The sequence below is a fragment of the Hyperoodon ampullatus genome (genome assembly GCF_949752795.1).
Source record: "Hyperoodon ampullatus genome assembly, chromosome: 10".
NCBI classification, from domain to species: Eukaryota; Metazoa; Chordata; class Mammalia; order Artiodactyla; family Ziphiidae; genus Hyperoodon; species Hyperoodon ampullatus.
In genome coordinates, this window is record NC_136923.1 from 74,309,144 (window position 1) to 74,335,729 (window position 26,586).

At 57.1% G+C, this 26,586-nt stretch overlaps 1 protein-coding gene and 1 pseudogene across 2 annotated transcripts in view; one reads left to right on the top strand and one right to left on the bottom strand.

The window, feature by feature from the left end:
• Positions 1–934: 934 nt before the first annotated feature.
• The window catches only part of TTBK1 (tau tubulin kinase 1), a gene marked incomplete at its 3' end in the record, with an annotated part of 39,118 nt that continues 13,466 nt past the window's right edge, over positions 935–26,586 (top strand). The window contains exons 1-13 of the mRNA XM_079712292.1: positions 935–1,232; positions 4,214–4,375; positions 9,289–9,436; positions 9,684–9,757; positions 9,958–10,098; positions 10,891–10,995; positions 11,432–11,497; positions 11,958–12,050; positions 12,137–12,262; positions 13,564–13,718; positions 14,649–14,880; positions 15,115–15,293; positions 18,431–18,992. Of these exons, the coding sequence (XP_079568418.1) occupies positions 936–1,232; positions 4,214–4,375; positions 9,289–9,436; positions 9,684–9,757; positions 9,958–10,098; positions 10,891–10,995; positions 11,432–11,497; positions 11,958–12,050; positions 12,137–12,262; positions 13,564–13,718; positions 14,649–14,880; positions 15,115–15,293; positions 18,431–18,992 (2,340 nt within the window). The 5' untranslated portion in view covers position 935. The remainder of the gene's footprint in view (positions 1,233–4,213; positions 4,376–9,288; positions 9,437–9,683; positions 9,758–9,957; positions 10,099–10,890; positions 10,996–11,431; positions 11,498–11,957; positions 12,051–12,136; positions 12,263–13,563; positions 13,719–14,648; positions 14,881–15,114; positions 15,294–18,430; positions 18,993–26,586) is intronic.
• Positions 7,892–8,303, bottom strand: LOC307059580 (small ribosomal subunit protein uS8-like; annotated as a pseudogene). Its single transcript has one exon. The product of its transcript is annotated as a small ribosomal subunit protein uS8-like (transcript).

Genomic DNA, 26,586 nt, shown 5'->3' on the forward strand with positions numbered 1-26,586 from the left:
AATCCCAGCTCTGCCACTTGTTAGCTGTGTACGTAACTTAAGGCAAATTATTCAAACTCTCTGCATCTTAGTTTCCTCATCTATACAATGGGTATAACACTAATACGCTACCTCAAAGGGTTGTTATGAGGGTTAAATGAATTAATATGTGAAAGGTCAGAACAGTGTCTGGCAGGAGTAAATCGTTACTGCTATTATTATTGTTGTTGTCGTTGTGGTTGTTGTTGAAGTTACTCAGTGTGCATTTGTTGAAGACAAGAAGGATGGAGGAAGGGACCTGAGAGAGACAAACTGCAAAAGTATGCTCAGGGAATGTTGAGTAATCCAATCTGTCAGAAGGGTAATAATAGCCTCTCTGGGCCCATATTGGGAAGAATGTTTCATGTCACAGTAAAGAGTGTGCATCTAATTTGCTAAGAGAAACGAGAGTTTGTCAACAGATGGGAGAAAGGACCAAAGAAAGAAAGGGCCAGGTTGAGCCAGGAGGTACGGTGTGTGTGTATATATATATGGCAAGGTGAGAGTTACAGGTGAGGGATGGTGTTAGAAGAAATGGGGGGGGGGCTTATGAGAGGATGGGTACAGGTGAGGGGAAATGAGTTTAGAGGAAAGTAATATGAACGTATGGAAGATTATGTGGCAAAATCAGCTGAGGCTGATGGGAACAGGTGAGGAGTGATAGAGACATGCTGGGAGTGGAGAGGATAAAGCAGGATGGAGACAGGTGAGGATTGTGGGGATAGGTAAAGAGTGACAGGGCCCTGCTGGGGGATGGGGGGTCAAGCGAATGGCAGAGACCAGTGAAGAGAATCTATGATCAGAAACAGGTCCATACGAGAGAGAGTCCTAGGGCCGCAGGAGTGGAGAAAGGAGCAGAGTAGACTGTGATGTCAGAGCAGGGCCGGTGATGTAAGAGCCGGGGCGGTGAGGAGGTGATGTCAGGGCTGGTGCTGATGCTGGCGGCGCAGTGCATTGTGGGCAGCTCCCCGCTCTGCCGCTGCCGCCGCCGTCGCCGTCGCCCGAGAAGGATACGGGCCGGGCCGGGCCGGGATGGTCCCGGTCGGGAGGCCGCCGCCACCGCCGCCGGAGGGAGCGGGACGCCCAGCACCGCACTGAGCCGCCCCCGCCCCCGCCCCCTCTCTGCCCCGTCCCCGGGGGATGCACCGCCCGGAGCCGCTGCCTCCGCCGCCGCCGCCGCAGCCGCAGCCGCAGCCGCAGCGGGCTCAGAGCAGGTGAGGCGAGGCGAGCCGAGGCGAGGCGGGGCGGGGCCGGCCGGCCGGGCGGGGGTCGGGGAGGGGTCTCCTTCTGTGAACCCATCGGGCCTCCGGCCTGGCTCACCTCCCAGCGCAGCCTTCTCCAGTTCCCCCTCCCTGTGCCGTCTCCGTCTCCGCCCGAGGTGGGACGCTGGCCTACACAGCCTGGGCCGCATCCCGAGGCCTGGATCGGCGCCCTGCCCCCAGCACACCCACCCTCTCCAGCCTGTCCTCCAGGGGTTTTGCTCCTCGTTTCTCACCTCTGTCCCCGTCCCTATGGCTTCACTCTCCTGGCATCCCTGACAGTCATTCCCTGCTGTCTCCATAACCTCTCTCCCTTGTCCTCCCACCAGCCTCCTTGCCTACTTCCTCATCCCTGTACCCAGAAGCCCCTCTCATGGTCCTGTCCCCTCTTCACCTGTCATGATTATCCCTCACCTGTCTCTGTCTTATGCAACCCCCTCCTCTGATCCTGTCACCCTTGTCCCTTGCGTTCCCTGTGCCCCCTTCCACACCTCTCTTCACCTGTTCCCATTACCCCTCACTGATCTCCCTCACCTCTGCTTACCTGGGCTCCCAGATTCCCACACACACCTGGCTTACACCTTGCATAGGTGCACACCAACACTTATATGCACATGCCATGATGAGCTCGCAACCACCTAGATATACACCCCCAACACACACACCTGCACGCACACACACACATCATCGGTCCCACACTCTCATACATACACACTTGCTGACAGATATAAAACCTCCTCCACAAGCCCTCTCTCTCCACACACCCATCCCTCCACACACTAAAGGGTCCTGAGGGGGCGGTCATGGGGCAGTCAGGTTCCTTGTGTCTGTGTCATCCAACCCTAGACTGGGCTGAGTGCAGTCCTCTGAGGCAGAGAGTGGGAAGGATGGTGGGCAGGGAGAGGCAGGGAACCCTCATTTATCCTCTTGCCTCCACTCCCCCTTTTCCCACCTCACCTGTTCCTCTATGCTTGCCCATCTATAGAATGGGAGCAGGACTCACATCTTCCTCATCAATCTATAGAATCCACCATCACAGGACTGGAAGGCCCACCAGAGGTCACCCTGTTTAACTCCTTAAGGCTCCCTCCCTACTGGTTCAATTGCTTCTTCAATCTTGTCCTCAACCTGTCTCTCCATCTTTATTTCAGAATCCCCCATCCCTCCCTCTCCCTTCATCCTGCCATTGCTCTCACTGCCCTCTGAATTCCTGATGCCCCATTTGCCACTTGGCAGAAGGAAGGCAGAGGCCTATTTAATATCCTCGCAGTCCTGATACTCTGAAGTTGTGTGGATTGGAGGAAACAGTCAGCTGAGTCATTTGGCAGAAAAAGAGTGACAGTGTCCCTCTCCCTGAAGATCCCTCACAGCACACCATGACCTGTGGAAGGTTGTTTCCACGCCTTCGCTATCCCACGCTGCCCCTGTACCTGGATGGTCAGACACAGGAGCCCTGGGGAATGAGTCCAACCCAAGTAAAGACAGGCTCATGGAGTTCCCGCCCCATCCATTGGTATCTTAGGCACTTTCCTCCTCTCCACCTCCCCCACCATACCCAGCCTGAGGAGCTTCCTTCTATCTGTGACTGTCCAGGGTCACTGGGAGGCCAGAGCCGTGTACTTATAAAAAGTGTAGGGCGAAGGGAGAGAGGAAAAGATCCATTCCTGTACCGGGGTGGCAGAGATCTCAAAGAGCCGTCTCTTCTGGCCCCTGCCCACACACGGGCACATCACACACCAACAGACACAAAACCACACATAAACACACGTGGACACAGATGTACAGACACAAAGACACAGACACATAGATAGACACACACAAAAAGACACACAAAGACATATACACACTCACACAGAGGGTACACACACAGACACACACATGCGCACACTGACATTTCCCTGGGTAACCCTGGCTGGCTTTCCCAGCCCTCACACTTGGGACACTCCCCCTGATATCCAACTTCTACCTATCCGAATGCGACAAGAGCTGTGTTTCTTCCTTAGCAGACACAGAAAAGTGTGGGCAGAGGCTCTCTCACCCGCTGGCCATCCAGACCCACTGCCCCCTGGCACATCTGCCTTCTCTTAGGCCGCTTCCACTTCCCCTCTGTCCTCACCTCCCCCCCAGTTCAGCCTGCCTCTCTCCCTCTGAGTGGCCACAGGGCTGCCATACCTCTAAAATCCATGTCTTGAATCCATCGCCTTATGTTCACCCCATCACTCACATCCTTGCTTCTCACCCCCATAGCCGTGTCAGTGGTTTGGGCTCAGCTCTGAGTACGGTGGCAGCCTCCTCACTCAGCACCATCCTCAAGGGGCTGTTGGGTAGCTCCTCATTTTCAGATAATCACATCTCCCATGGTTGATTGGAGGTCTCTGTCACTCTGGCGTGTGTCTTCCCTGGGTCACCCTTTGGTTCAGCAGGTCTCCCCTTTCAATATGCCTCAGATACACAGTTCCTTGGGAACGGTGTGGCACGGGAAATGTGCGGGTGTGGGGGCCACAGATCGAATCCCCAGACTGGTCCTTCTTGGCTCAGGTCTCCCCTGCCTAAGCACTGATTCCAGTCTGGTGTGCCCCTCGGTCAGCAAGTCTTCCCCACATTAGTTAGCGTATGTCTCTTTGGGAAACCCTTTCCCCACAGCCTGTTCACACATCATTTTCCTCTCCTTTTTCTATCACATGTGTGTGCCCGTTGCTGGTTTTCACATCTCCAGTTTGTAGTTTGTATCTCCCTTCCTGTGAATGGCATTTCTGTCTTCTCCTCTGACCTCCACTTGATTTTTACACAGTGCTTCCCCCATTGACCCCTGGAGCATCCGCCTAGTGGGCCAGGGAAAGATGCCTGCCATGAGAATGGAACTCCCCTCCTCCATATCTGCAAGTGGGTCCCGGGTCCTAGCCTGCCCCCCTCACAGTCCCTCCCCACTCCCCCAGGTAGATGGCCCCCTCAGGGCAGGCCCTGCGGACACCCCTCCCTCCGGCTGGCGGATGCAGTGCCTAGCGGCCGCTCTTAAGGACGAAACCAACATGAGTGGGGGAGGGGAGCAGGCCGACATCCTGCCGGCCAACTACGTGGTCAAGGATCGCTGGAAGGTGGTGAGTGAGTGACCCAGCAGGGCAGAGGGACGGGTGGGGGAGGATGGGAGGAGAGGATCTGGAGACCTGTTAAAACAGGTGCCCTTGGCGCCCCTACTCTAAGAGGGAGGTGCCCCTAAGCTCACTTGCGTATGGCTTGCAGGTCATTATCTTGCCTACACTTGTGGACAATCGCTTTCTCCCAGTGCCCTCTCTCCAACCCCGCCGTCTCTCACCCCTTTCCCCGCTAGGTCACGTTGGTCGGGCCCAGCCTGCAACAACTCCTGGTTGGATGTCAGAGCAGGAGCTGCAGAGCTCATTGAGGGGAGGAGGGCGGGGGCGGGGGAGGGGGCCGTTTCTCTGCTGGACCTTGGAGAAGGGCAATGAGTGAGCCCCTCCTCTTCCGCAGAGGACAGAAACGCTTGGGTTCGGGGAAAGAGGCCCTGAAGGCGGCTCCCACCGCATCCGCACTCCATCTTCTCTATCCACCCTCCTCCCTTCACTGCTTCCTGCGGCAGGTGCAACATGCCGAGACTCCATCTCCCAGTGTGCCTTGCTCCTCCAGCCCAGGACTTCGGGCTGCTCGGTCTGCTGGGAGTTGTAGTCCGACCCTCTTCAGGGCTTTGCCTCTCCGATGGGAGGGCGACACATGAGGGTCGAGGCAAAGGCAGTGTAGTGTACGTTGAGCAGAACCTATGGTAAACCAATCCCTGTCCCACCGCCCCCCCCTTTCTTTCCGATGCTTGAGGGCACTCTGATGTCCTGTTTTTATGTGGGCAGGATGATGTGGGGCAGAATTTGGGGTGCCTGTGAGCTTGTGGGTCTGCATAGGGTGGGTGCTCGGCTCACCAGAGGTGCCAGGTTGAGAGGAGAGTGGGGCCTGGCTGCGGGCAGGTCTCCAAGGCAACAACTACCCAGCGGGCAGGTCTCCGAGTGGCCAGGGAGAGGGGCAAAGGTGGCAACGTTGTCAGAGATGTCTCTGGGACTGGAGGAGGTGAGGGGCGGAACTGGAGGAGCCCAAGAGCTGAGGGAAAGGGCTGTCTATGTCCCAGAGGGGGACTTCCTGAGGGGGAGAGGAAGGGGACAGAAACTGGGAGAGGAGGAGCCAGGGCGGTAATCAAAGGCATGAGGGTCTGGCAAAGTGAGGAGTGTTCCTCCAAGACCCCACCCTCACCCCCTCCGGGTCCTGCTCAGGGCGTAGTTTCTGGCAGATTGGAGGCAGGAGGACTTTTGCATTGAAGAGGTGAGAAAAAGAGGGTATTCACGCACATACTGAAATTGGGTTAGAAATTTCCTGTGATTTTTGAGGGAGGGGGTGGGAGATGAGTGGGGAGAGAAGTGGCAGGGGTGGAGGGAAAAGGGGCAAGTCCTCAGTCTTTGCCAGGTGACCTCGCTTTCCCCTCCCTCCCTGGACCCTGGAGAAACAGAGAGGGTGGGGTGCCAGATGCCTCCCCTCAGCCAGTCTCCACGAGGGACAGACAGAGAGTGAGGCACAGCTCAGGAACCAAGAAAACTGACCAGATGGGCTGTGCCAGGAGAAAATGGGGGTCCGTGGCATCTGGTGGAGTATTTAAAAATAATAGCATTTTTTTCTTCTTGAGGGGTGCCCCTTAGAATCAGAATGTCAAACTATAATAACAATAAAAACTTAGCATTTATTTTGAGCACTTACTGTGGCCGGGCACTATGCAAAATGCCTTACATGCATTATCTCAACAACCTATGGAGTAGATACTGTTATTATCCCCATTTCACAGTTGTGGAAACTGAGGCACAGAGATTAGCTAACTTGCCAAGTTCCCATGACTAGTCGGTGGAACCAGGTTTGTCTCACTGCTGGGGCAACAGTCACTGAACTATGTTGCTTCCTAAGAATTAGCCCATCTGAGAATCAGGATCAGAGAGCCGAGGGAGAGTTGTGACATATATTCTAGTCCAACTCTCATTTTACAGAAAGGGAAAAGTGGAAACTCACCGCAGTTCACCCAGAGCTGGGCCAAGAAACCTGGTTTCCTTTTTCCTAAGTGAATGCTAGTCCTATTGTGTCGTGTTTCTTGAGGTCCTTCGGCAGGGGAGAGGGTCCAGAAAAAACTTAGGAGGGGAGGAATAGGGTCTGGTGCAGGGAGGTTGAGAGGACATTCCTGTCACTGGGTTGTGGGCAAAGCTGTTTTGTGATTTTCGTGGGCCTTACCGGCCCCTTCCAACATAATAAAGTACTAAAGACTGCAATTGTATGACTGCATTGCTATAATGAGGAATAAATGAATACTATATAATAAAACTTTTTTGATCTAAAGGTTCATTTTCCCCTTCTGATTGTAAAAGAAATGAAAACATTTTCATGGCCTCCTAAAAGTATTATTAGGGTGCCTGCTGTACTCCCCTGCCCCCAGAGGTTCTGTAATGGGTGGGTGGGGGGTGAGGAAGGAACTAAGGAAAGAGAAATAGACTCTGTTTGGAAGTGGAGGCGGTAGAGAAATACCCTTTGGCATCCTAGGAAATTGGAGAGTAGGTGTCAGAAATGTCTTGGGTGCCCCGAGCCCTCCTTACCATCTCCAGCAAGGATTTTGGAGCCTGGCAGATCTGGCCTTGAATCTCAGCACTCAGACTGTTAATCACAGTATAGACAATGGTTCCTACATTATTTCAGTTAAGACTGTGGGTTCTGCATCAGATTCCCTGGGTTTAAGTGAAACCCGGCTTTGCAACTTACTAGCAGTGTGAACTGGGGCAAGGTACTTAACTCTCTGTGCCTCAGTGTTCCTTTTGTGCAAAATGACAACTCCTGTGACCTTCCTTACCTGTGTTGCTGGGAGCCTCTGGGGATGAGCTGAGATGATGTCTGTGAGTCTGGAGCACAGACAACGAGGTGTTTCCTCCATGTTCCCACAAAGAAAACCGTAAAGGAATCTAGAAGATACTAGAATCTCCCCTGAGTTTCACGTTCCCAGAGGAAGACATGCCATTGCTTCCCTTGAGTCTGCATCTGTCTCCTCCTGCTCTGAAATTCTTCTAGAAGTCTGACCTTAACTTTCTTCTCAAGTAGAGAGGGACCCTGGTTTCTCACTGTTCTGCCTCCCTCCTCTTTCCTGGGCACAAGAACCCAACCAGCCTTCCACTTGTCTTCTAAATCTTCCCTTCATCCTTCTCTCTTTTTCTAGAGTGTTTACAACTATAACCTGCTGGGAACTCCCAGTCCTCAGCTCTGCCCCGCCCCCTATCTCTCACCATTCCCATGTTTCAACCCCCATTAAACATTTATTGGGCATCCGCGTGCTGAATAAATGCCAAGGGGCGGGCTCAGATGCAGGAGGCTTAGAGTCAGGAGTTTACAGATGCTCAGAGCAGCCTCCATCCAATCATGAGCAAGCCCAGCTGCGGCTGGCACGTTACAAGCCAACAGGACACAAGTGAGGACTCTGGAAGAGGGCAGGCCACCCATGGGTGGGGAGCTCCCTGGGGAGGTGAAAACTGAACTGTATAGCTGTTTTTTTTTTTTCTATTGAGGCATTTTCTTTGCACAGATGTGTTACATCCCTAGAAAAAGAACCCCAGGATTTTCCCTCCTGTGTTTTTTTCATCTTGCTTCCTCACTGTTCATGATGTCAGCTGAGGTTATCAGTACAATGAAACCACACTGACGGGACGGAAGCAGATTACTCTGCCATTTTTTCTAGATCTTTGAGCTGCACATCACATCTGGGGCTGATCACTCTACACTTGTTTAGCCTGCCTATGAGGTTCACAATAATTTTCCCAGCTCTGTGAGCATCAGTGATTTCAAACTCTCCAATGTAACCATGCTTCAGCATCCCAGTTAGAAACTGGATGGTGATTTTGGAGCACAGCCTAATAAGAACCTGGCATTTGCCTCACTTTCGTTGATGCTCTTGAGAGCATCAGCCAGGACCTTTGTGCGCACCATTATGATGACACGGAAAGATGGCGGAAAGAGGTGTACATTTTTCTTAAACCAAATGAGTCCCAACTTAGAACTCAGCACCTTCTCCCCTGTCCCCCCATCATTGCCAGCAGCACCCTCACTCTCCAAGACCCCTGGGCCCCTGACTTAATCCCGCCCCATAACTCAGCTTTGCTCATCTCCCCTGGCCAATTCTTCCTCTATCACATTTCTCCCCTCTGCCTTTTCTCACTGCCTGCCCAGGGATGCTGGGGGAGTGGGGGCCCAGAACATCAGAGTTCCACTGCCATGCTCCCTGGGAACACACAGATTCTCTTCAAACCTCCATCCCCACCATGTTCCCCTGGACAGGAGGCTCACCCTGGTTTTGGGCATCTGACCTGGGGCCTCGGGGGTGATGTGAGCTTCAGCAGGGGGCCTGGCCAGAGAACACGCTTTGCTGAGTCCCCTCCCCCTAACACTCCCCTCTAAATGCTCTCTGCCTCTGGTGTCATCTTTCAGGAGACTGCCAACCCCAGGAGCGGCTGGCCTCCCTGGGGGAGGGACCCACCTGAAGTTGCAAGGTTCTGGAAATTAGTTTTGCTTCTGGATGGAGGCCGCTCGGTCTAGGTGGGGGATGGGGGGAGTGTGATATTTATTGTCCTTAAAAGGCTCACGACGGCCCATTATCTCTTCAGAATCCTGCATCGGCTTGTCTCCTTGTCTCTGTGGAGTCTCAGGTCTCATAACTTTCCCACTGCCCACTCTGACATCTAGCCCCATGCGTGTGTGTGTGTGTGTGTGTGTCTGTGTCTGTGAATAGTTGTACACCCATGGACTGAGCTCTCTGTCTCCAGCACTAGGAGAGGAGGTGGGAGCACGGGTGGGTGGGGTGAAGAAGGGAGCCATGGGGTCCTCCCCTTCAAGGACAGCCCCTGCCCCCATCAGTGAATGTGACCCAGTAATGGGTGGGGTGAGGAGCTGTTCAGCCTGATCCCTGTGTCCCCTATTCCCCTTTCACCCATCTCTGTAGCTCAAAAAGATCGGGGGCGGGGGCTTTGGTGAGATCTACGAGGCCATGGACCTGCTGACCAGGGAGAACGTGGCCCTGAAGGTGGAGTCGGCCCAGCAGCCCAAGCAGGTCCTCAAGATGGAGGTGGCTGTGCTCAAAAAGCTGCAAGGTGCGAGTCCAGGGCAAGGTGGGAGGGAAGAGGTGACGGAGCCAGGGGCTGAGAGGTGATGGGTGAGGGGATATGGGAACAGAGCCCAAGAGTGATGATGGGTCCAAGGGCAGCGGGGGGTGGGAGAAGTGGCCATGCGGCCAGGGCCGGGGGAACCAGGAATCAAGAGTGCATGGGAAGCCCCGCTTAGGGCTGGGAGTGAGGAAGAAGGAGTAGGAGTTGGGAGACCCCTGTCTGTATCCCTCAGGGAAAGACCACGTGTGCAGGTTCATTGGCTGTGGCCGCAACGAGAAGTTTAACTATGTAGTGATGCAGCTCCAGGTGAGTCCCCGTGGCCCATCCTCCCTTCACTCTCCCCCAGGAGCTCTGGTGGTGACTCCTGGGGTGGGATGGAGACTGTGGCCCTGGGAGGAATGGGGAGTGGGCGCAAGCCTTTGGGGCGAGGCTGGGAAGAGTGTCATGGCGGTGGTGGTCGGATGGCAGCTGAGCTGGGCCTGTCCCCACCCCCACCCCCACCCCAGGGCCGGAACCTGGCTGACCTGCGACGCAGCCAGCCTCGAGGCACCTTCACGCTGAGCACCACTCTGCGGCTGGGCAAGCAGATTCTGGAGTCCATCGAGGCCATCCACTCCGTGGGCTTCCTGCACCGCGACATCAAGCCGGTGAGGGCTGCCCCCTCCTCTGAAGCACACACCCCACCTCCTCTCCTTCCCTGGGTCCCCTGGTTTCTTCTCCAGAACAGTGGTTGGGTGGGGACAGCCTCTTCTACCTGTCCCCTCCTCCTGCTCTCCATCCCATGTTCCATCTCTTCCTCTCCCCTGCCTCTCAGGAGCACCCCTGCCTGCCCCTTGGGCGTGCCAGTGTCCTCCCCTCTTTCTTCTTCTCTTCCTTTTCCTCACCCCTGACCTGAATAGTCCTTGAACCTGGAAAGGTGAAGGGGTTGGGGAAGGATGGAAGGATTGAAGAAGGAAGAGGGACGAGGGGCTGGGGCTTGGTAAGAGATTCCAAGTAGCTGATTTTGTAACATCTTGGATCTTGGTGCTTGGACCCAATTTAAAGTGGTGAAAACCGAGGCCCAGAAAGGTTGGTTGAATGGCCCAAGGTCACACAGCAAGAACAGTGCTGGTCTCCTGATGCCTCAGAGCAGGACAGTTACACTGAGCCACGCAGCCCTGCTGGGAGTTCCAAGGACTCGGAGCCAGGAGGGCCTTGGCTGGGTCACCTCTTGCTGTGTGATCTGGGAGAAGCCTGCAGTTTGCCCTCCGTTTCCTCCTATCTAAAATGAGCATACTCACACCTGCCCCTCAGATAAGGTCCGTGACCTGCTGTACATATTGATGTTTTACTCTCATGTGAGTGTATGTGGGGTGGAAGGCCCCTCACCAGAGCTGTTTCTTGGTGTCCCCTGAGGTGGGCCTGGAGCCCCAAGATTCACAGCTCCTGTCTTCCCCCAGTCAAACTTTGCCATGGGCAGGCTGCCCTCCACCTACAGAAAGTGCTACATGTTGGATTTTGGGCTGGCCCGGCAGTACACCAACACCACGGGGGACGTCCGGCCCGTGAGTACCGCCGCTCACGGGAATCCTGGCATCTTCGCCCCACCCGCTGATCTGGGGACCCTTCACCAGTTCTCCCTGCAGCTGCCTAGACAGGCCTGGCCTTGTGCTCAGTGTCACCCAGTGCTGGGTCCACACTCGGCCCGTCCCCCTCTCCCCCGTGGCCTGGGTGGATGCCACTTCCACGCCCTGCGGCCTGCCTGGTCAAGGGCAGACGCAGGGGCAGTGAGCGGGGTCAGGAGACGGGTTTAGGGCTGGGCTTGGTGTGTCAGGTTGCTCCTGACCAGGCTGGCTCGGGAGTGCGGTGGGGGAGGCGGGTGATGGGGGAGGAGGCAGTCAGGGCTAGAGTAGGCAGAATTAGGCTTGGTAAGCAGGGTTGAGATGTGGCCGAGGTCAGGGGCAGTGGGTGACGTTCCTGGTGGTGTTCTCCCCTCTGCAGCCTCGGAATGTGGCCGGGTTTCGTGGGACTGTTCGCTATGCCTCGGTCAATGCTCACAAGAACCGGGTGAGTGGCGGGGTGGGACTGAGGGATGTGGGGACAGTAAGGGCAGAGGTCAGGGGCAGAGGTCGGTGGCAGAGTATACTGCTGAGGAAGAGGGCAGGGCAGGCCGCTGTGATGGGAGGTGGGGAGAGGAGTGCAGGGCAGGGGCTGGAAGATGCCCCTCCAGAGATCCTGATTGGAAGAGGGCTCGGCGGGCGTCTCCCTGACGTCACCTTCTTCCTTGTTTGGGGGATCCCCTCCTCTCTGTCCCCACCACAAATCTCTGTGGATGAGAAAGCACACACGGAACTTTTGACTGTGGGATTCTGTGTGTTGGCGGGTCAGGAATGGAGCCGTGGCTTCAGGGAGACCCCAGCTCTGCCCATAGGCACCCTGACTGGTGTCCCTCGGTGAAGGGTCAGCCTCCACTCCCAGGGAAGGACCTGAGAGCCATGGGTGACCCCCTCCCTGCTCCCACCTCCAGGAGATGGGCCGCCACGATGACCTGTGGTCCCTCTTCTACATGCTTGTGGAGTTTGCAGTGGGTCAGCTGCCTTGGAGGAAGATCAAGGACAAGGTGAGGGGCAGTACGGCTGGGTCTGAGGGCAGGGAGGGGGTGTGGGGCAGCTGGGGCTCCATCTCCCAGTGCCCTCTTGTCTCCAGGAGCAGGTAGGGATGATCAAGGAGAAGTACGAACACCGGATGCTGCTGAAGCACATGCCTTCCGAGTTCCACCTTTTCCTGGACCACATCGCCAGCCTTGACTATTTCACCAAGCCCGATTACCAGGTGGGAGCCTGCCTGCCTGCTCCTGCGCCCCCGACGCCTCTCTATGGGTGACTGTCTCCAGCGCCACCCGTCCTGCTGAGGCCCTGCGCCCCTGCCGGCTCGGCCCTGAGCACCTCCCCCGGTCTTCCAACCACACGAAAGAAACTGTTCTGTGCTCTTGTAAACAGTAGTCACAGCTAAGATTTATCAAGAGCTCACCCTGTTCTCAGTACTTTGCCTGCATTAACTCATTTAAGCTTTAAAACAAGCCTTTGGTGATATTGCGTGTTCTTTATGTTACTATTCCAGCACTTAACAATTAATGAAGCCAAGTGCTTTCAAGGACTTTACACTGAAACTCTGCAGGAGGCCAAGTGGGATGATTATCCCCATTTCATAGATGAGGAAACTGAGGCCTGACGGCCTGGTTAGGAGCAGGGCAGGGCTCAGGCACACCTGACTCCAAGTCCAGTGCTCTTTCCAAGGCGCCATCACTACACCCTTATGGGACCCACTGATCAGAGAATGTTCTGCCCAGGATCCACTATGTGCCAGGCACGGCTACACACCGCAGGGAGCACAGATAGTGTCAGGCACACAGTGGGCTCGCAGTGAAGGGGGTCCTGCTAGCAGAGAGAACCCTCTGGAGAGAGCTAAGTCAGAAGCGGAAAGGTCTGTGGGGCCGCCACCTCCTGAACCCGGGGACCTGGTTGTTGGCAGAGATCCCTTACTCGGGCAGTGGGAGGCCAAGCCCCCCAGGCCTAGCTCAGCCTCATGGGTTCCCCCAGACCACACAGCTTCAAGCACACCCTGTGCTGGGCCCTGGGCTGGCTGCTAGAAATGTTGAGGTGGCAGAGAGGCCTGTGAACAATTCAAACCGCTGCTCTGTGCCCAATCGTGTGGGCGGGGGATTCAGGGAAGGCTTCAGAGTGGCGAGGACAGTGGGAAAGGCACTGCAGGCAGAGGAAGCAGCCTGTGCAGAGGCATGACCCCAGGTGGTGGGTTTGGGAAACTACTGCTGCTGCTTCTGCTGAGATGGTGGAGATGGCAGAGGAGGCTGGGGCTGGTAATCCGGGGACAGATCTCCAAGGGCTTGTGTCCAGCCAGTGGAGCTTAAGTCAAGATGATAATTTGCATGCTGATTTGCATACTTTGTGCATGTTTTCATTTAAAATCAATGTGCCCTTCTTTCAATGCCCCCTCGTGGCCCATCCCTGTCCTGGAAGGCCCCTCTCTTCCCCTTGCTATCCCAGCAACTGCCCCCTCCTCCTGGCTAGCCCCTGGGTCACCTCTCTGTCCTCCCGCCACCCCCATCCCTGCAGTTGATCATGTCAGTGTTTGAGAACAGCATGAAGGAACGGGGCATCGCCGAGAACGAGGCCTTTGACTGGGAGAAGGCGGGCAATGACGCCCTCCTGTCCACGAGCACCTCCACCCCGCCCCAGCAGAACACCCGGCAGACGGCAGCCATGTTTGGGTGAGTCTTGGGAGGGGCGACGGGGGGCGGACGACCCCGTCTGAGGTGTCACCTGAGAAGCCAGTCCTCTCCTCCTCTTCCTGCCTGGACACACCTGGCTGTCCCTCCTGTCCTTGGTGCTCAGAAGCGGGGTTCTTGAATCCCAGGAAGTTCTGCCACATCTCTACCTTCAATCTGGAGATGGAGGGGGCATCCTTATGTGGAGTTCTTGACCTTACTGGGGAGCAGGGAGCCCTGAGTGAGATTCCCCCAGCGCCACAGTCTGTCTGTTTCTTGGTGGTCACACGCATCCATTCAGGGAACAGGTCTTGAGCCCTGGCACCAGGCCCTGGGGGGGCTCAGAGAAGAGATGCGCAGCCCCTGCCCTCCAAGCACTCTCAGTTGAGTCTGGGATGTTTGTAATTGATGGGTCAGCGATTTCAGATCTAACTGAAAAGCACAAAGATAGAGTGGCCCAGGGAGGGGCCAGAGTGAGAAGGGCTCCCCACCCAGCCCCAGGGGTGACCCAGGGGACACACTGCGGAGACTCCACAGGACTTGCCAGCACATGAGGTGCCGAGTCTGTAAAGACATTGGTCCAGGAACTCCAAAGTGATTCTTTCTTTAGACCCATTTCCTAGTCCCAAGGAAGCCAGCCAGAGAAATGTAGTGGGGAGCTGGCAGGGCCGGAGAGCATCGAGATCTCCTAAATAAACAGAGCCAGGTGGTGCCGTAATTGCCCTTCAGCTCTCTGACCCCATGAGCCACCTGAGGGTGGTCTGGTCCCAGAGGGTTTGCAAGCCAGGGATGGAGATGGGCCTACGGATGCCCCGACCCTGCTGGACCTTGCCTGTGCCCACCCTCATGAGCGGCGGGTAGTCTCCAGGGCCTGTGCTAGAGGAGAGGGCACCCCTGCCAGCCTTGCCCATGGCCCCCTCCTGGCCTCCACAGGGTGGTCAACGTGACGCCGGTGCCCGGCGACCTGCTCCGGGAAAACACTGAGGATGTGCTGCAGGGCGAGCACCTGAGTGACCAGGAGAACGCACCTCCAATCCTGCCGGGGCGGCCCCCCGAGGGGCTGGGCTCCAGCCCCCACCTCGCCCCCCACCCCGGGGGTCCTGAGGCTGAAGTCTGGGAGGAGACGGATGTCAACCGGAACAAACTCCGGATCAACATTGGCAAAGTAACTGCAGCTGCGGAGGGGGACGCGGGTGGCCTTCCCCCTCCCACCTTGCTCCCCACCCGTGGGCCCCTCTCCCCAGCTGCCTGCCTGCTCGCCCTGCCTCCCTGGCCCGGCCCCATCCCAGGATCCCCGGCCTCCCAGTGCTCGGACCTCCCTCTCTCTCCTTCACCCCAGAAAACCACCTGCCCACAGCTGCCCTGTCAGCCCCCCTCACGGAGCTCCCCTGTCCTGCAGACCCCCTGTGTGGTGGAGGAGGAGCAGAGTCGAGTGGCGGGGCTCCCCAGCTCCCCGGTGCGTGCCCCCCCAGACTCACCGACACCCCCAGTCCGTTCTCTGCACTACCGGAGGGTCAACAGCCCTGAGTCGGAGAGGCTGTCCACGGCGGATGGGCGGGTGGAACTGCATGAGAGGAGGTGGGTCTGGAGCCACCTGGTCCCCTCCATCTTCACACGGCTGGTCTGGAGGAAAGTTCAGATTCCAGGCAGAGGTGGGGGGACCCTGGAAGCGTTAAGAGGGTTCTACCTGGGCCCGGGGTCAGACTCAGTTAGAGTCGGTGACCAGCCTGGAGAGGGGGTGGGGGATGCAGAGGGCCCGGCTCAGACCACGGAGGGGCGTGGGACTGGGGGAGGGTGTAGGAGGAGGTGAGAGCTGAGATGGCAGGTGGGCGTGCTTGCAGAGCCTCTTTCCCTGGGGACTAATCACAGATGCCTCAGAGCAGTTGGTGAGGCTCCCTTCAGCTCTGGGGAAGGGGCCTGGAGAAGGATTCGGGGAGTGCCTGAGGAGAAGACAGACCAAGTTTTGGGGGTCAGGCCTCAGGGATCTGAATGTCAGAGAGGGACCTGGTTGGTGGGTGGGAGTGTTGGAGACTTTAGAGTCAAGGTGAGCCTTTAGGATGGGGTATGAGAGGGCGGCTGGTTGACCTTGGGTGGCTGATGGCCGCTAGGGACCAGGGCCCCATCCTCACCTTAGATCTGATGGGTGGGACAACCTCGGGTGGGAGACATGACCCCACCTCCCTTGGCTCTGGGTGGGGCTTTACTTCACAGCAAGGCTGGGGCCTTCTCTGCACCGGGAAAGAGGTCTCTTCCTGGGGCCCAGCCCTGGGGTAGGAGGTCCCTGCCTCCTCATGCCCCACCTCAGCCAGGAACCCCGCTCTGGACTCTGCCCTGAACTGCACGCCCCCTGTGGGATGGGCACAGTGCCCCTCTGGGGTGTGGAGACGCCCAAGTCAGGGCAGCCCAGTGCCAATCCCTGTGGTGACCCCAGGACAAAGACACACAGGCCCTGTCCCGAGGGAGCCGACAGCCCTCACCACACACTCACATCCACACACACTCCCACGCTCATACACTCACACACACTACACTCCCACGCACACTCTCACACTCACGTCCACACACTCACACACACACACTTCCACACGCCCACCACGCTCATACTCACACACCCACACACACACTCACCACACTCACACACTCACACACACTCACTTTCACATGCCCACCACACTCACACACTCATACACACACACACCCTCGCCACACTCACACTCTCACAGGTTGAACTACCCGGGACAGAGGACCACATTTTCATCCATGGTCGCCCAGAGGGTTCAGGAAACAGGGAGGAGCAAGGAGGGGCAGTTGGGAAGGGATACGAGTGGAGAAGGGAGGTGGGAAATGCCCTGAGCAAAGACAGTCCTGAAGAGCACGTTGGTTTTGCTCAGACTGAACCCTTGTTTCAGGGATGCTGGGGAGAGGAGAGGGCTGAGGAGAGATTTTCTGGAAGGTTCAGGATCTCAGGCAGGGCAAAAGGGTTTGGGGTGCTCTGGGGCACTTGGGAGCAGGAGAACATATGAAGCTGGTGAGATCAGGGTGTCCCACCTCCCTGCTTTCTTCAATTCCCACTCCCCCCCACAATCTTCGGCCCCTCTCTTCCTCTGGCTTCCTTTCTCCTTCACATCTATTTAAACAAGCCATGCTCTTGGGAAAGGAAGTGACATTAGCCACTTACATGGGAGTATGAATGTAAGACCTGGGTGACCTCCCTCCGGGGGTTTTATTTTAAGCCTTATGAACAAGTTGATAAAAATGTTGTGCAGATTGGAGTTGGCAGGTCCCACATAGGCTGGGGTAGGAGGATGTTGAGAAAGCCCCACAGGAGGCTTTGATCTTTCACCCCTCCCCTCACAGGCTCGATGCAGCGGGGAGGATGGCAGTCCTGAGTGTGAGTGAGGCCTCAGTGGTTCTCAGGGGGGCACCCTGGCATCTGGGAGAGGACAATTCTTCCTTGTATAGCATCCTACAACCAGGAATACCCTCACCTTGGGGCTGGTACTCCCCAGTTGAGAACCTCTGCAAGTAACGTGAGATTCACAGCACAGGTTAAGATAACGATGAAAGAGATGTCCCCAGGTAGGATCAGGGTCCCAGAAGCAAAAGTCAGAAGGGACCCAGCCCCTGCCTGGCAGAACTCGCAGTCTCCTGGGGCGGCAGATTCGTAAACATACACATACTCCTCTCTGTGACGAGAGGGGACACAGGCAGCGCTGGGAAGGCAAACTAACCCCCATCAATGCAGGAGGGAACAGCTCCCTGCAGGAGGTGACATCGAGCTGGGGTGGACAGCAAAGTGTGGGAGGACAGGCTGTGTGTGGGGAGTGGCATTCGTAAAGGCACAGAAGTGTGAGCAATATGGGGAAAAGCAAGTGAATATGAGATGGGTCTGGCTAGGGGAAGGGGGAAATGGGGCCTTTGGCTGGCCGTCAGGGGCCTTGAATGCCAAACTAAGGCATGTGGGCTTTGTCCTGGGCTGGGAGTCACTAGAGTTTGTTGGAGGAGGTGAAACCAGCCAGGTAGGCTTGAAGGGTGGTGGTAAAAGAGGCTAAAAAACCATCAGCAAACTTGAGGGCCAGGTGGGTGTGTTTGCCCTGGGTGCAGCGGGAGAGAGCCCGCGTGGGGTGGGAGCCCTGGCTGGGCAAGCATCAAGTTGCCTTTAGGAAGATCAGAAGATCCAGTTTCCTGGGCGTGGTTTGGAGGACAGTGTTCCTTGGGCACAGGAACCAGATTTTACTTTTTGCCTGTTTAGATTCCTGGAACACAGTAGGTATTCAAAAATGTGTGTTGGGGCTTCCCTGGTGGTGCGGTGGTTGAGAGTCCGCCTGCCGATGCCCGGGACACGGATTCGTGCCCCGGTCGGGGAAGATTCCACATGCCGCAGAGCGGCTGGGCCCGTGAGCCATGGCCGCTGAGCCTGCGTGTCCGGAGCCTGTGCTCCGCAACAGGAGAGGCCACAACAGTGAGAGGCCCACGTACCGCAAAAAAAAAAAAAAAAATTGTGTGTTGAATGAATGACTAAATGAATGAATGAGATCTTTGCAGGGACTGAGGTTGGAGGGTGGCAACCCAGGACGTGGCTGAGCCTGGCCCAGGGTGGGAGAAGTGCAGTGGTCAGGGGGTCTCAGGCATCAGCTTCCACCTTGCCACCTCCTTGGGGTCCTTGGGGGTCCAGAGAGGCTGGGCACTGAGCCCCACGTTGGGTGGCTTTGCAGGTCACGAATGGATCTGCCCGGCTCACCCTCGCGCCAGGCCTGTTCCTCGCAGCCGGCCCAGATGCTGTCAGTGGACACGGGCCACGCCGACCGGCAGGCTAGCGGCCGCATGGACGTGTCAGCCTCCGTGGAACAGGAGGCCCTGAGCAATGCCTTCCGCTCGGTGCCGCTGGCCGAGGAGGAGGACTTCGACAGCAAGGAGTGGGTCATCATTGACAAGGAGACAGAGCTGAAGGACTTCCCCCCGGGGGCTGAGCCTAGTACGTCGGGCACCACGGACGAGGAGCCCGAGGAGCTGCGGCCGCTGCCCGAGGAGGGTGAGGAGCGTCGGCGGCCAGGGCCGGAGCCCGCCGTCCGGCCCCGGGGACGCGGCATGCACACGCTGGCCGAGGAGGACCTGCGGCTGATGCCAGCTCAGGCCCTGCCACCCCAGTTGAACCAGGCTGATGGCCGGTCAGAGACATCACAGCCCCCCACACCCGGCAGCCCTTCCCACTCACCCCTGCACTCTGGACCCCGCCCTCGACGGAGAGAGTCGGATCCCACGGGCCCTCAGAGACAGGTAAGGTTGGGCTTGCACCTCACTCCCCACCCCCGACGCCCACAGTCCTGGCACGTAGCCGGGAGTGCTCCTGTGTGCTCCCTGGGGGCTGCCGACTAGCACCCAACTGTTGCAGCTCTGATGAAGGGAGACAGGCTTAAGGGTCTGAAACCAAGCTTATGGGGGCAGCAAGGCTTCCCAGAGGAAGTACCCTCCCAGGTCTGAGTTGAGTCTTGCATTCTGGGTGGTGTCAGCCAGGTGACAAAGCAGGAGAAAGACCTCCCAGGCCAAGGGGACGGGGTGTGCAAAGGCCCAGAGGTGGCAATCAGAAAGCAGTGCTTTGCTTGCACTTTGCAGCACATGAGGCTGCGAGGCGGGTCCTGGTGCCCTGTCTCGGAGGGTCTTGGGGTTGGGGCTGGATTCTGAAGGCTTGGTGAGCCACCGCAGGCTTTTAAACAGGGGTGCGACATGATGACATTGGTACTTTTGAAGGATCCCTCTGGCTGCTGTGTGGAAAATGGATCGAAGGGGCACAAAACTATCAGCAGGAAGACCACATGGCAGGCGCCAGCGGGAGAGTGCCCTGGTGGCTTGGACCAGGGTGGGGACTTTGGATTCGGGGCAAGGTGGATGGAGCCGAGAGGTGTTGGGTGAGGAATGAGGGAGCTTTGACGGAGCAGAGGGGTTTTCCACTGGTGCCCGGTGTTCTGGGTGGGTGGCGGTGCCGTCACTGAGTGGTTTTAAAAGGAGTGTCAACTCAGATTTGGATGCAATGACCTCGTGGTACCTGTGGGATGTCCACTGTGGAGGCATCAGTGCTCAGGAGAGAGATCTCGGCAGGAGATATGGATTTGGGGGTCTTGTAGTCCACAGGAGTGGATGATGTCACCCAAGAGGGTGGGGAGAGCCAAGGGTGAAGGCAGAGCTGGGACACATTCACACCTGGGAGGGGAGGGGTGAAAGGAAAGGGAGCCCTTGAAAAAGAGTGAGATGAAGGGGCCAGAGCGTGGAACACCTGGGGAGAGGGCTCCTGGAAGTCAGCGAAGGAGCTGCTGAAAGAGGGTGAGGGCAGCAGGGGATGTCCTGTGGTCAGGGCAGGCTCCATGCGGGGGGGGGGGGGGGTGAGCCCTGAGGACCAGGACGCTCAGACAGTGATGGGGAGAAAAGGAGCCAGGGCAGCAGGGACCCTAAACTGGGCACAGGGGCGGGCATGTTGGGGGCCCTGGGTGGACCCGGTCAGGCTGCCGTGGCACCTTCTTGTGTGGGAGGACTGGGGGACAAGGCAGGACGGGCAGGGAGGGGCCAGATGGTGGTTGCATCATAAATGCCAGGGTGAGGGTCCGCAGCACATCTCATGGTATTTTGGTTAGTTTCTTCTGGTAAACATGGGGTGTCAGAATAGGCAGAAGGCCATTGGCCTGGCCTGGCTTCTCTGTGTGGGGTAGAGGCTGACCTCTGATCCCGGAAGTGGCTCCAACACTCACCCTGGGTGTTGAATGGGGTCTGTGCTCCCTCAGAGGACTGGGAAGAGCCAAGGAGGTGATGCTAGAGGGCTCAGGGGCTGTGCCGCGTTCCACTGGACTGTCCCACGTCGGGGGCATGCACGCAGAAGGCTCTGGGAGATGCCAGGTGCAGGGCCGGGGCCAGTTCCGCTGTGTGCTCAGAATCGGGAGGTCTGGCCGGGAGATCGCAGGTGCTCTGGAGAAGGCAGCTCCAAGTAGGGCTGTCTTTAGGCCCCATCCCTGTGTGTAGAAGAGACAACCTCTGACCCAAGATCCTGAGGAGTGTTCGTCCTGGCCATGCCCTGGACACTGGAAAATTGGGGGCTCAAAAAGTGGGGACCGTGAGCTTCCACCCAGAGAGGTCCTAGCCAGCCTGAGTTGGAGGCTCAGCTGCAGCAGGATGTGGGCAGCATGGCTGTGTTGCTGACCTGGACACTGTGCCCACCAGAACCAGCACTGGGAAGCAGGAGAAGGAGCAAGATCTGTTCGGGCTCCCTCGCTCCGCTCTCATTCATTCATCACCTAGTCATTCCCTACTTACTGTGCATCTACTCTGTGCCGGGGACCGGAGGCATCAGAGATCAGACACACAATAGGTCGTGCTCTTGGGAGGTGCAGAGTGGAGGAGAGGAGACGGGTTGGTGGTGTGGGGTGGAGAGAAAGCCCAGAATTAAAATCAGGAGGCCGAGTTCTGGACCTGGGCTCTTCCAGTCCCTTCCTGGTGACTGTCGGCCAAGTAGGTTTCAGAGTCGGGGTGCTGAGCTATCTGGGAGGTTTTTCTCGCCTTCAGATGCACCCCCGTTGTCCTAGGAGTCAGCCTCCCACCGGGGAATTCCAGCCAAGGGGGTGAGGAGAGATTTGGGGGAGCAGACTCAGGCCTGTCGTACAGTCAGTCTTGGGCTCAGGTCCTCCTCGTGACAAGGGCGGGCATTGCCTGTCTCAGTGAGCAATGAGCTGATGAGTCGTGTGAGTCTGGAGGGGATGTTAGGTGTGTGCGGGCCTTGGTTTCCCCACAGTGTACGGAAGGCAGGTTGGTCAGCATTCTATGGCTGCGTGTGTGCCATAGAATGTCAGTGTCAGCTTACCCAAGAGCGTGCAGCAGTGTGTGGGCTTGTCCGTGTGTGTACACACGCGTGTGGGTGCACATGTCAAGAGTGTCTGTGTAGAGAGTGTAGTGGGTCTGTGAGTGTGTGGAGATCCATGGAAGCCTAGAACGTCACAGCTGGCAGGGTAATCATCACAGTGATAGTTCTAATGAGGATAAAATAGCTGGCACAGCTCCCGAAATTCCATATTCTACATGTGTATTCCTCACAACAATACTGTGCAGAGGCCATCCCCATTTACAGGGTAAGGAAACTGAGGCACAGAGTAGCTAAGTCTTTAGCCCAGGGTCACCAGCTGCTAAGTGGTAGAAGCAGGATTTGAATCCAGGCAGCTGGCTCCAGGGCTGTGCCCGGAGCCACACAGCCTGAGGCCTGTGTGTTTAAGAGAGGAGCAAACACAGGCCAGAGAGAGCAGGTGACTTGTGCGGGATCAGAAAGAGCCTCTGTGGGGGCGGGGGGGTGTGTCGCATGCACACATGTGTGCGCCTGCTGGCTGGACTGTGGCAGCAGGTGTGCCTGTGGGCGTGTTATTGTGTGTGGTGCAGTCTCTGTGTGTGTCTGGGTGTGAGCACATGGGGCAGGACATGTCTTGGAGTGTTTCAGTACAGCAGGGTGAAGCTGACTCCTTCCTTCGCCAAGGGCAGGGGAAGAGGGAGGAATGGACTGGCACATTTTTTCCTTCTTTTGGTCTGGAAAGAGTCCTGAGCCCAGCCTGGGTGGGGGATCCAAAGCTGGCTGCACACTGGAATCACAGTTTGTGGAACTCTCCCCATCCTGTAATGTAACTAGATTAAGCGGCTCAGGGCAGGCAGGAAGTCTCTAGAGGGACCCCACCCTGCCGCCTTTCTGCAAGGAAGCCCCTCCTATCCCAGCTCCGTCTGCTTGGTGTCTGACGTGTGAACTTCCTCCTAACAGCTCCTAAGATAGGAAGGAGCACCTGCAACTCTGTCACCTACCCCCGTGGGGAGCAGGGACGAGGATAATGTGGAACCAGGCAGTTTTAGAGCATCTATTGTTCTTTGGTGTGCAGAGCATGGTACTTTAATTTTTTTCTTACACACACCTCATTTTTTTCTCTCCGGAATTTACGGTGCAAATTAGAAGTGACCGGGAAAGCCAGGGCAGAGGAGAGAGCAGCGGACAGAGTGTGATTTGGGGGAGGGATGTTTACCCTCCTTCCCGGTTGTCTCTGGCTGATAACCCATCGGGTCAACATTCCCTGAGTACATGGACATTTGTTTGGCAGCCCCTAGAGCATTTCCCTGCCACGTGTGCGAGGGGCTGGGGGACAAAGATGAATTGGATCCCACAGTCAAGGGGGTGGGGTGGGGATGCAAAGGTGGAGACACGATGTTTACAGTCAAGGGACATAGGGAGATAACAGAGAACTTTCCTCTGCTAGGAACAGGGAGCCAGCCTGCCTGGGAAGCTGGGGTGGCCTCAGAGACATGACGCTTCAGTGGGGCACTGAGGACAGGGAGGTGGCCACAAGAAGTACCTGGCCTGAAAGGGCAGGAGCACGCTGGGGTTAAATCCCTCTGGCAGCTGACCAAACTCTGGCTGAGATGCTGAACTTGAGCCACCCGCATGTGCTGTGAGAGGGACTGTGGGCAACTGTGGGTACCTCTGGCCCTCAGTATCCCCAGGTGGGCCTTGGACCCCTAACCCTCAGTGCAGACAGGACCGGTCCAGAAGGATCCTAGACTTGGCCACAAAGAAGCTGGAAGGGAAAGCAGAGTGAGGGCAAAGACAATCCTACAGAATACTGTGTCTCCTCACCTTTCTGCTGGAGGTTCCATGCAGGGTCCCTGGACCCCCATTCAATGGCCTCAGGGGCCCCCTCCTCCTCAGCCCTCCAGCAGCTGGCCCAGCCAGTCCTCACTGGCCCTGCCTAGAGCTATGTAAACTGGCCACAGTCCCAGGAAGAGCTAGGGGTCAGGATGGGAAACATCTGATGACAGCCAAGTCACCATTTCCATCCCCATAAGCCTGGGACACTGAGCCCCACTTTCCCTTTTCCCTTTGAGGGCACGAGGGCAGCAGGGCACAGGCGTGATTCTTCCCAACGGTGGCCAAGTGAGGCGGCCACACCCTGCCATGTGGCTCGACCTTGCAGAGGACAGGGAAAAAGCCACCTTGGAGAAATGATTTCAATCGACTCCTCCACCCCCCAGTCCTCTATCCCTTTCTTCATTCTCAAGAGTGATTTAAAGGGTAATAAAACAGTTCACATGACACAGCATTTACACCATGGCCAGCACTGTTCTAAGGGCTTTGCATATTATAACATCTGATCCTTATAAAGGTCCTATGATGTGGGAACCATAGTCACCCCCATTTTACAGATGAGGAAGCTGAGGCATGAAGAAGTAAAGTAACTTACTTGAGGTCACCCAGGTAGTAAGTGGTGTAGTTGGGATTCAAACGTAAGTAGTCGGACCTCAGAGTCCTACCCTCTGCTACATTGTCACTGAGACCCTGACTGCCCCTGTCATGGGGGCAGGAGTGCCACCCCAGAGGGCGTGTAGCTGGTGTTCTCTAGACCTCATGAAGGGCATGGAGTCCAGCCCGGAAGACAGATGGTGCACAGATGCTAATACATTTTAGAGCGGCCTTCCTAGGGGGCAGGATTTCCCCAGCCCAGAGGGAACCCCGAGCTATGTAGAGCTAAGCCAGGAAGGCATCCCGGAGAAAGTGAGTGACCAAGGTCTCTGCAAGGAGACCATGGTGTGAGGAGGAGGCCGGGAAAGGACATTGGAGGCCGGAGCCTAGATTGTGAGGCAGGAAAGTACTACAGTCTGCACCCCTCTGCACCCTGCCGGACCCTGCCGCCCTGCCCGGGACGCCGGTGCCGCAGGGGCTGTCAGCGGTGGGGTGGCCCCCCGAGACGGAGCTGTCGAGTCTGTGCCTGACGCCTCTTTTCCCTCCACTCTCTTGGTCTCTTTCAGTTGGAGGAGGACAGACTCTCGGGGCACTCCCTCCCGCGGTACAGCCCCCTGCGACGACTGGCGTCCTCCGTTTTCTCCTCCTCCACGCTGGAGACCGAGCATTACCCTCACCCTGGCGGCGGCGGCTCCTCCGGTTCCCTCATTCAGCGCAGCCGCTCGGCGGAGAGCAGCCCCGTGCGGGCGCCCCACCGGCGCCACGCGCCCCTGGCCGCCGGCAACCACAGACTCGTACCCTCGGTGCTCCGCATCTCGCGGTCACAGCTGCAGCAGGTGTGGGCCCGCTTCACGCACAAGACCTAGGCTGGGCCCCCCCCCTCCTGGAGGGGGCAGGTGGGGGGGGTGGGGAGCAGGCAGAGACCGTGGTTCCTTCCCAGGACGCAATAATCACACACTCAGACACCCTGTCCCTCCCCATCATGCAATACAGCCCCCTATAACGTTGGCCCAAGGTACTGTAACGCCCCGCCCCTCACCCCCCATCGTCTCCCTTTGCTTGGTGCCAGCCAAATGGTGCAGGGAGGGATGGGGCTGTTGGTGCAGTTTCTGGGACAGGACAGGGGCCCTGGGCTGGAGCCACCAGTGAGTCCAGAGTCCAGTGGAAACCAAGGTGTCAGGGAGAGGCATGCTGGGTCAGAGTCGGTCTGGAATGGGGCTTATTCTTTTTAATCTGTGAACTCTTGGCATAGTTGGGCCTGGTCCACCCTTGAGGGGAGTGCCAGGAGACTGGGTCCCTCTTGGTGTGCTGTGTATCTGTCTATCTGCATGGGGCAAGGCGTGTGGCCCTGTGTGTGAGACGGGGACCTGGCCAGCCATATTTGGGGCTTGGTGGGAAAGTGCCTCTACACTCAGTGGTATGGGAGGAAGCAGCCCTGTAGCCCAGTGAGCCCTTCCCATGCCACTGTCACAGAGGACAGAGTCCTTGCCCTCCCACATCTCAACCCAGGAGGCCTGGAGCTCAATCCACTGTAGGCTGCCCCTCCCCCAAGGCATATGTGCCATCATCCACCGGTGGAATTGGTTGCCTGGCCCGGCTCCTTAGGAGCTGAGCAAGTATGAACAGGGGGCCTGGGATCTGCCTCTCAAAGCGAGCTGGAGCTTCAGGGTGAAAGGACCCCGTCTAGTAGCAGTGGCAGAGAGGGTGGTTGTAAAGGATGAGGTAGGACCTGTGAGCTCAGGACAAATTCCAGACACAGCAGTCCCACCACTGCCCCTCTCAGAGGGTGACTCATTCCTGTGGGTGCTCAGCCAATCTTTTTGCCCCCCAGGGGCAGTGGTGAAGACAGAGCAACAGAGGCTGATCAGATGGGGATCTGGAGATGGGTGGGGGATCAGGATGCCAGATCGCTTATGCTCTTTCTGCCTGTTTCTCAGCACCCAACCTGTCACTGCAGGGACCCCGAAGGTTCTCTTTCTTCGTTCCTGCCCATGTCAGCCAGCACCTCTGTTGCCCTGGGGAATGCGGCAGTGGTGAAGATGGCTCCAACAAGGGCAGTACCTGTATAGGGAGGGAAGGAGGGGAGGAGGCCTGAAGGTTTGCAAAATGTTTATTGCAGTAAGGTTGCGTCTGTGTGTGTGCTTGTGTGCATGCAGGTACACTTATGAGTATGAGTGTGCTTATGTATGAGCATTTGTGCATGTGGCAGGGTTGTCATGGATAGATGCTCAGGCTGTGCGCTGCCATTTACATAGACCCTAATGTGAATGGCATCCACTGAAGTTGCACAGTGCTGCAGTCCTGTGTGTGGGGGTGTGTATGAGTGTGCATGTGTGTGTGTGTTAGGGAGTCAGAAAGATGTCTGTGCAGTCCTTGGTAGCTTCCTATGTACCTACTATCATCCTGGCTCCTCTTTCTCCCTCCTTCCTCTCTCCCTCCCAACTCATCTCCCTTCAACTCCTGTCTCTGGTTGCGGTAGAGGCCTCAGGGCCCCTGCCCCAGCCTAGGGATGCCGTACTGGGTGGGCAGTGCCCTGAGCCAAACTGTTCTCATCGATGGCTCATCCATGTGAGATAAGCCTGCACCCACCACTCTCCTTTCTCCCAAATCTGTTTCTTTTTGAGG